The sequence below is a fragment of the Megalops cyprinoides genome, chromosome 6 (assembly GCF_013368585.1).
Source record: "Megalops cyprinoides isolate fMegCyp1 chromosome 6, fMegCyp1.pri, whole genome shotgun sequence".
NCBI lineage: Eukaryota > Metazoa > Chordata > Actinopteri > Elopiformes > Megalopidae > Megalops > Megalops cyprinoides.
In genome coordinates, this window is record NC_050588.1 from 24,716,698 (window position 1) to 24,725,954 (window position 9,257).

Consider the following 9,257-nt stretch of genomic DNA (forward strand, 5'->3'; position numbering starts at 1 on the left):
TAATTCTCTATTTGATGTTGAAATTTAAGACACATTTTAGTTATCCTGTGAAGGAGGATGTTCAAGGATTATGCAGAATTATGTTTTGCCTTGTGTAAGCTTTGTCATGTGTGTCCAACAGCTGCTGTTCAGGCCTATTCATTTCAGAGGTAGTGTGTTGCACCTTAAAGGGACAGGCTACTTTATATTTCCCTTAAAGGGGCAGGCTAATATTGTATACTATATTGTATACAATTAATTATTATAAGTAAATCTGTAAATTTATTAAGACATAAAATTCCCCTATGTGGGACCAGCATTATCCAAAGAAATGTGTGGTGTAGGTTGTTCAGTTTTTATATGTGTATATATGTCTAATGTGATTCTGTTCTTCATCATTTCTATTCAATGTATTACTGTTCCACAGTATAATAGCAATGGCAATGATAGCAATGTAGTACACCTAATGCAGTAATGTCAAGTTTGCTAGCCTTGCCTTGTAGCATCCTTTCAGTAATCCTCATTACTTTGTCAAAACAAAAAAACGGATTTGAATGCTTTTATTATTTTTCTGAAATACCATATTTTTGGAAACTGTGACTGTTGCATGCACAGTCTTTTTTTTCTAATAATTATTGCCACTTAAATGCAACTGCAGATGAATGACCCACACCCTTAACCAGTGTGATTGATACTTGGAAAAGGAAATATGCTTCTGACATAGCAAATTTGATTGAAAGTTCTTTAGAAGGCTGATAGTGACATAGGGTCACTTCAGAAAGGAAATTATAGCAGGACCTCTGTATGACTTACTGCAATACTATTCCTAGAGGGTGGAGACAACTCTTAACTATAAATTTTACCTCTTAAAAGTACATTTGAAGAAAGGGCCAGATTTGTATATGCACAATATTTTTATAAATAATTATTAGTTGTTTTGTAGATTTTTAAAAACTATGATTGTACTATTGCGGTCTGTTCAAAGTTTTTATTTATTTATTTATTTTTTTAACGAGGAACAGTCTCATGTTTGAAGAAAAGGTCACAAGTGACTAAAGGCTTCCTGTCTCCAGCAGGGCGTCTGCTCCAAGCTGACATGTGGGTGCCCTGCAGTGTTAGGGACTGTTGCGCACTGTTATAATCGCCATTATTGAGAAGAAAAAGCTGTACGTTTCTGATGGATGAGTGGAAGATGTGTAGTTGCTTACGTGACGCTCTTGTGCTTCAGGTCATACCTATCAGGCATCATCGATTCATTCATTGATGGATGGAGTGGTTTGCGTTTTTAGTCTTTCGTCCTCCTGTTGTGCATGGCCCCATAGGTGAACATTCAAGGCAAAAAAAAAAAACATCCAAAAAACTGTAATGATGAACAAAATGGCTAAAGATCCAACCATTTCACGTGATGTGACCCTTTGCTGTTATCAAATGAAATGAAACGTGTGCCCAAATAAGCCTGAACAATACTTTTAGCGTACTCACCTGTGGATTAGCAGAGATATGCTGACACATGTATCCAATCAGTCATTCATTTATAATTGAAGTAGTCTAGGTTGGAGGTGCCCCAACTGGAGAAAGTGATAGCAATGATCACATAAACCTCTCCAACTTGTTTCTCTGTGAGAAAGATACGCAAGGTTTGAGAACTGGCTGATGAATTCAAATGAATATACTGATCACATGATGAACCAGAAAGGAAAGATGGGAAAAATATTTGTACAGTTGGCTGAATGTCTCCTCTAAATCCATTCCTCCTTGTCTTATTAAATATTACAAGTGAATTATTGTTTGCCTGCAGAGAAACTCCTGCTCACGCAGGGTTTAATACGTTTCTCTGGTTATTCACTCCACAGACACATGCACACACATACACGTGCGCACATGCACTGATAAACACAAAAACACATTCAAAAACACATTTACATTTAAAGTTTTGCATTTTTCATAAAACCTTCCCCTCACATATTGTTTGTTGTAATACACGCATCCAATTACAGCGTATGCATGTATTTTTGTGCCGTCAGACCAAGTTGATCAAAATCGCAGTTGTTCAATAGTGCCTGTGTTTGCATCTAGTGAGTAACAGATCTAGAATGTTTTATTGAGTGTAAGTTGGTAAAAAGAGCGCTCATCTTAATATAGATGTTAGCATTAAGTTTGTTGAAGAAAGCCTTTTCTGCCTAGCTGCACAGATAGCTGAATGCCTTCCTCTGAATTGCTTTCTGGATTTCTGTAACAATGTCTGTGTTTATAGTTTCATCCGCTGTCTTGTTTTAAATCAGCAGTAGTAGCCATTGAGTGCAGGGTGCTCCAAACAAACAGTGTTCTATGCTGGATGAGCGGAACTAAAGATGAAACGCTAGTTAGCCGTAAGCAAGTGCCAGATTGGAGACTACCAGCTCACTAGTAGAAAGAGCCCTTTGTGAAAGCGGGATGGTGACGTCAAATGACCTCTATAAAGACATAAATTCATATTTTAGATAAAACAACACAACGTGAAAAAAAGGTTCCCTGTGTATTCCTCTGATTCCTTTACATGCATAACTAATTAGCTTGTTGCCTTTAAGAAGGTCAGCGGGCAACATTTCTCTCGTTATTTCCAAACCCATTTCTCTGGCTGACTGGCTTTGCTTATCGTATAAGGGAATATCTTCATAAACTTGTACAAACGGAATACACATATTGCAATATGCTGGAAATGCTTGAATACAATCATTATCAGGTGAGTATTATCAGTGTTATTTTCCTTTTGAGTTACATAATTTTGAGATTATACTGTTATTAAAATCATGGCATGAATTATAATTATGTATATGTAATATTGTTGTCAGTGGAATCTTTGCTTTTGAACCGTACTTCATTTAAAATGAGGATGCTGCTTTAATGGTGGTCAACCTAAATGGTATGTGTTTTATTTTTGAAAAAGTTGTGCTTTGAGATTGATTCATTAGAATTATGTCGACATGTTTCCTAATTCAACGCAGTGGGATGATGGGAAATGAAAAAGTGGTTATTTACCCAAATCTGAACATGCGCAAGCAGTGTAGCTTGGGCCATAGCATTTAGGATATTACATTACACTAGTCTCCTATGGCAACTGCACTTGTGAAATGACTGTTTAATAAGTATCTTGCATATCCATGAACAAGTGACTTTAATTGTCTGCACTTTACAGAAATCCCAGATCATTTTTATCCATTCAAGGACAACAATTGTTATGGCGGCATAACTACACATCACCAATGCAGCCCTGCTGTTTGTCTATGTCTCCCACATAGGTGCAGACCCACCTTGAAAACCCCACCAAGTACCACATCCAGCAGGCCCAGCGGCAGCAGGTGAAGCAGTACCTGTCTACCACGCTGGGCAGCAAGCTCACCACCCAGGCGGTCAGCTTGCCCTGCCCCAACCAGGCCTCCGAGCACGTGATGCCCCCGGGGCCTGGTAGCAGCGCTCCCAATAGCCCCATGGCCTTACTGACTCTCAACTCCAACTGTGAGAAAGAGGTAGGAGGGTGGGCAGGTGTGGGTCGTATGTCATAGGTAACTGCTGTCACTTTGCTTCGTATGCTTCTGAAACCCCTCCTCCACAGCAGAGTGGGAAACAGGCTGGCAAGAGCTGAAAGGTAACTGACCTGGTTTAACGCGGTTGCTTTTCCACCATATTGCGCAGTGACAGAGCCAGATTGTGACATCACACTGAATGCTGGCCTCATCTCTGATCAAAAGGACTGCCTGGGCCGTCGTGCAAGGTTAAGGTTTTCCATCAAATATCAGTACTGTAGACTCGAGACTCCAGTACACTTTAGTCTACATCTGGGTTGATGAATGTGATCAGGCATGGTGGCATGATCTTTCTTGGGATGTGTCCCCTCACATTTTGTCATCAGTGCCAATGGAAACATCTTGTAGTTTGATGACTCTGTCTGCAGCTCGCTTGTGAATTGGCTATCACAAGTTATGCCTTGGTGGGCTAAACTGAAATAAGTCTGGAAAAAAAAGTCTGAAAAAGGAAAAAAAAAATAATAGTGGAAAACCACTCAGAACCTGGATTAAGCAAGCCAGCCTGCTTCCACTTTCACAGTGGAGAAGGGTGTAAAAAAGCACCTGGAACTGTGTGTGTATATGTGTATGAATGCAAATGCACCACTGTGTTGTATACTACATGACACACAATAACACATAAGAAGTACTATGAGAAGTTCTCTAGATGTATTGGAAATTTTTTCATGTGGCATCTTTGCAATATTCTCTGTATCAAAGTTCAGTTGTTCATACTAAAATGTCTGTTTAATGATTTGATACACAGCAGTAGAGATAGAATACGTATTGAGATAGTAGCCTGATTTAATATTAGTCAAGAAAAGTTAGCAAGCATAGTCTAGAGAAGCATGTCACATCTGAGTGGCTTTCTTTCCAGGTAGATGTGTTTTGTTGTTGCAGATGGATGATGTCATCGATGATATTATTAGTTTGGAATCAAGTTACAATGATGATATCCTGGGACTTATGGATCCAGGGCTTCAAATGACAAATACGGTAACTTGACTGTTTCTAAATTAACATTCTTCTTTGATTTCACTAAGAGTTTTTATTCTGCTTTTATATCATTCTGAATTTTGTTCCTGGAATATGTTTAATATGTTTTATTGAAAGCTTTTCTGATCCGTCGCAAAAAGTATGTGTTCTGTAGAGTATGTATTGTAGTTTACATGGTTTAGGTGTCTTGTAAACTACATGATACTTCGTGATGCCTTCCAAAAAGTGCACCTTCAGGTTTACTGCTATTGGGAAATTGGGAATTATTTTCCTGCTTTTCCCTGTCTGTCCTGTACTGTCCCTGAGTTCCTTTGGCCTTTTCATGAAAAGGTACTCTGCCCAGTCCAGAGCTTTAAGACAAAACAGATGTAAAATACATTTTATACAACAGTTTGAACAATTGTCAAAATGTGTCACAGTTTAGAACACAACTGAGTTATTAAATTAACAAGAATCATCCCTCCTCCCACAGCTTCCTGTATCTGCCAACCTTCTTGACATGTACAGTAACCAGGGACTTCCCCCACCTGGTCTAACTATCAGTAACTCCTGCCCTGCCAACCTGACCAACATCAAAAGGGAATTCTCAGGTAAATCCACTTCCTCTCACCTTTGTTGTTAATACGTCTCCCTGCAGTCATTCTGTAAGTGGTATAGCAGAGTAGCTGAGTGGCACATCCCCTGATTGGCTGAACTTTCTTAGTGTTTCGTGGTAGTCACTCCCTGTGAAATGAATTCATTTTGTTCACTGACCAATCAGCAGTCCAGAACAAAATCATAGTATTAAAAGGAAATTGTTAGCTCATGGCTTTTTTCTAGCCTGCTTTGCGTTCACTAGCCTTAGAGGCTAATGTTAGCTAGCAGACTAATAACCTCACTGTTGCAGTGATGAGAACTGTACTATACATCTCGATTCAGATGTTACTCTGTTGATTAGCCCGTTAGTCAAGAAACTGCTGGAAAAATGAAATGAAATGAAAGTATCAAGTATTAAATTGTTTCATTTTTTATTCAGTGTTGCTGAGTGCAAAAAAAAAAAAACATAACTACAGAAGTTGCATTCAAAATATCATTTGAAAACCTCCTCAGTGGATAACTATATCCTAAACTGCGTAACTACACGCTACACACTATAATATGCTTATAACATATATAACCTCACTCTTTAGGCTCGTGCTAAAATGCTTGAGGTATGTTAATGTGTGACTGCCATCAAAATGTCAAAGAGAGAGTGCATCTCTCTTCTTAGTTTTGTTGATGCAAGCTCTGTCAGGTTTGAGCAGAGATGGAGGGAGCATGTGCCTGCACTGTACCGCTGTCCATATTGTGTGCAATTCAAAACAGGCAACTATATATACATATATATATACAAATGATGTGACAATTAGTTACCCCAGCTCCTGCCATGATGCACGTACTGGACAAGCCCGGATCCTGTGGCAAGTTTGAAAACTATCAAAGGCCTGAAGGGTTTCCAGTAGGTATGTTATCATGTATCATTACATGTGTTTTAAACATGATATTTGCATAGGTACTAAATTAAATGTTTACCAGTGGACTGTTGTTGAATATATTTTAAAATATGACAAGTCAGCGTTAATGGGACTGCAAATGCATTAGCATATTATATACCCAACATGAATGGAATCTTGGAGATGAACTGTGCAGATCCAATAAACAACTCTTTGAAATATCATGAAAACTTGTATGCAATATTGCACACAATATGGAAATATATTTTGCATATTTAATCACCTGCATCTTCTTTACCTGATCTGAGGTCAGATTGTTCAGACATACTTTGCTCATGATCAGTCTGATTTGTCTTGATGCACTTAACTAACCAGGCGTGTTATCCCCAAATTGTTAGTGTGAACATGTTATGGTAACAGCAGAAAACAACCCTTTTGAATGTGAAAAACCAACAAAATACAGGTCTTCTTGTTTTGGATTCAAGAATGTGGCCTGCACCAAGCTCTCTTATAAAAGTCTGCAGTGAGTGCATTTGTGCTCACACTGACCAAAAGAAAAAAGATGTGTAATTAGTTGTCTTTTGTGGACTAATTGACAATTGTTCTTATAAGGCAGCCACTGAGACTATTAAAGTTATTCTCTGTTTCTAGAGGCTGAAGTCAGAGCTCTTGCCAAGGAGAGACAGAAGAAGGACAACCACAATTTAAGTATGTTGATGTTATTGTTGCCTTTGTTCTTTAGAAATTAATTATTGATGTAATTACATTTTTGGTGTAATTTGTGTGATGCTTGATTACTTATATTCACCCCCTGGGGTGTGCATGGGCAAGGAATGTGTGACATTTACAAGTGGTGCACAGGGGTATGAAAATATGAAGTAAAAATTGAGTTGAAGTTGATCCATAACTCCATTTAAGACAATCTGTGCTAAACCATTCTATATTGTTAATGTAGTTAAATGACAGCAGATGTGATTAGTTAAATGAGTGCAGGTATTTATGATGTGAAATGGTCTTAGCATCACACCTTCCTTCACCATCCCTTTAGTTGAGAGGCGACGGAGGTTCAACATCAACGATCGAATCAAAGAACTGGGAACCTTGATTCCAAAATCGAACGATCCGTAAGTTATACAGTTCTCTTTTTTAGTATCACTGCCCCACAGAATACTTTTATTGATAGCTTTAAAGTGAACAAACATTTTTGTAAAAAAAAAAAAAACCTTTATTTTCTGAATGCACGGGACTCTTGTGGAAAGCCGAAAATGACTTTTTTTTTCCAGATTGGGTGTTCACTGTTGTTTTTAACCTTTTTTTTTCCTGTTTGCTCTTGTTTTGCTGGCGTTGCTTGGTGATGTCCTTCTGGATCCTCAGGGACATGAGATGGAACAAGGGAACCATTCTGAAGGCCTCAGTGGACTACATCAGGAAGCTGCAGAGGGAGCAGCAGCGGGCCAAGGAGCTGGAGAACAGGCAGAAGAGGCTGGAGCATGCTAACAGACACCTAATGCTGCGGATACAGGTATCACACACCAGGGGGGGCTAAAGAGTATGGTGCTGTGCAGATGGGGGAGTATTTGCAGCCCATTAAAGCAGTTCATTGGAAATTTTTGTTGTACAGCTTGCATTGATAAAGTTGCTCTTTATTACGGCTGTTAAACCATTTGTAAAATGTGTAGCATTTCAGGGTGTGTGTAATAGAAGTAGACTGATATTGATTTTTCAGAGGTAATACTGATACCAATATTTCAGACAGCAGGAAGGCTAGTAGGTCATATCAACCAATATACTTTTTGTTTAATTTTTTTTTATACTTAAGTCTTGATGAAGGCTCAGAGATGGATCAGAGTTTATTTAATAAATGACATTAAATTAATTTTGAATGTATCTAATCCAAGTTTTTATAATACAGAATATTTTAAGTAATTGAGTTTTCCACAGCTAGTTTAAGATGGTGCAAGTTAAAATCTGATATTAAAATTAACAACATTAAGGCTAAAATAGAGCAAACTACACACACATGATGTAATCATTGGTCCTGGAGTAATATATAGGCATATACTATGTTTCAGTCCAACACACCACCAGTCTTACCTTTGTCTATTAATTAAATTGCACTCTGCAAGAGACATGGTGTTGCAGAGAATTTCCTCCTTTTACTAAAACAAGCCAGAGCAAGAAAGGCTGTTATCATAGCACTGACAAGCTTGAAGCTAGCCACTAGCCAGTGTTTACAACAATCATGCAGTCCATCATGCAGCATGGTAATGTAAAACTTATATGAATACCACTGCTATCGGAATGTTTCAGTCATGCCTAACAGTAGCTGGATATAATAATAAAACAAACCAAACGATGCAACACACAATGTTGCAAACAATGTGCATTACAAATTTCAGAGAGCCTAAGGTTAGCAGGCTAGCAAAGTAACTAGTTGACTAGTTGACATTGGCCCTGCTGATCTTTCAGTTGACCTATAGTATGCAGTGCTGTCCTCGATGTAAGGTGTGTATGTTGTGCATGTGCTGGTGTTCAGGAGCTGGAGATGCAGGCTCGTGCTCACGGACTGGCAGTGGTGGCCTCCTCAGCACTCTGCTCCTCAGAACTGACAGCTCGGGCCATCAAGCAGGAGCCGGTCCTGGGAGACTGCAACCAGGACATGTATCCGCACCACTCAGCCGCGGATATGAGCCGACCCACCACATTAGACCTGTCCGACGGAACCATCAGCTTCAGCGACGGGAACTCCAACGTGAACGAGTCAGGGGCCTACTCCACACCCTCCAAGGTGGCCTCCAAGCTGGAGGACATACTGATGGACAACACCCTGTCGCCAGTGCGCGCAAGCGACCCCCTGCTGACCTCCGTCTCGCCCGGCACCTCTGACAACAGCAGCCGGCGGAGCAGCATAAGCATGGAGGAGAACGAGCGTGGCTGTTAGCCCTGCCCATGAGCTGAAACTCTACTTATATTTTACACCATAACACCTCTGCTGCAGCGCCCCCTGCTGGTGGCAGGTAAAGCCACTCCCATGAAAATATTGTCAGCAATTATCGCAACAGTCTTCCACACTCCAAGTTAAAGGATACAGGCAAAAATATGTTCGTTGTACACATTTATTTTGTATTTTATTGTTTTATTTTTTTATCTTACCCCACAAATTTGTTTTTATTTTTGGGAGGGGGTTGGCTTTGGTTTCCTGATAAAACTCAGTCATGGGCAGTGTCTTTAAAGGAATCATTTGAAGAAAATCTGACATTGTTGTATT

General features: G+C 39.4%; 1 protein-coding gene across 3 annotated transcripts in view; it reads left to right on the forward strand.

Moving 5' to 3' along the window:
• The window catches only part of mitfa (melanocyte inducing transcription factor a), a 43,084-nt gene extending 33,827 nt beyond the window's left edge, over window positions 1-9,257 (forward strand). Inside the window, exons 3-10 of one of the 3 annotated variants that reach the window (XM_036530829.1) lie at window positions 3,258-3,485; window positions 4,422-4,517; window positions 4,990-5,107; window positions 5,906-5,998; window positions 6,641-6,697; window positions 7,038-7,113; window positions 7,364-7,511; window positions 8,526-9,257. In XM_036530829.1, coding sequence (XP_036386722.1) covers window positions 3,258-3,485; window positions 4,422-4,517; window positions 4,990-5,107; window positions 5,906-5,998; window positions 6,641-6,697; window positions 7,038-7,113; window positions 7,364-7,511; window positions 8,526-8,930 — 1,221 coding nt within the window. In that variant the 3' untranslated portion in view covers window positions 8,931-9,257. The remainder of the gene's footprint in view (window positions 1-3,257; window positions 3,486-4,421; window positions 4,518-4,989; window positions 5,108-5,905; window positions 5,999-6,640; window positions 6,698-7,037; window positions 7,114-7,363; window positions 7,512-8,525) is intronic. The other 2 variants (XM_036530830.1, XM_036530831.1) reach the window with 2 other exon arrangements.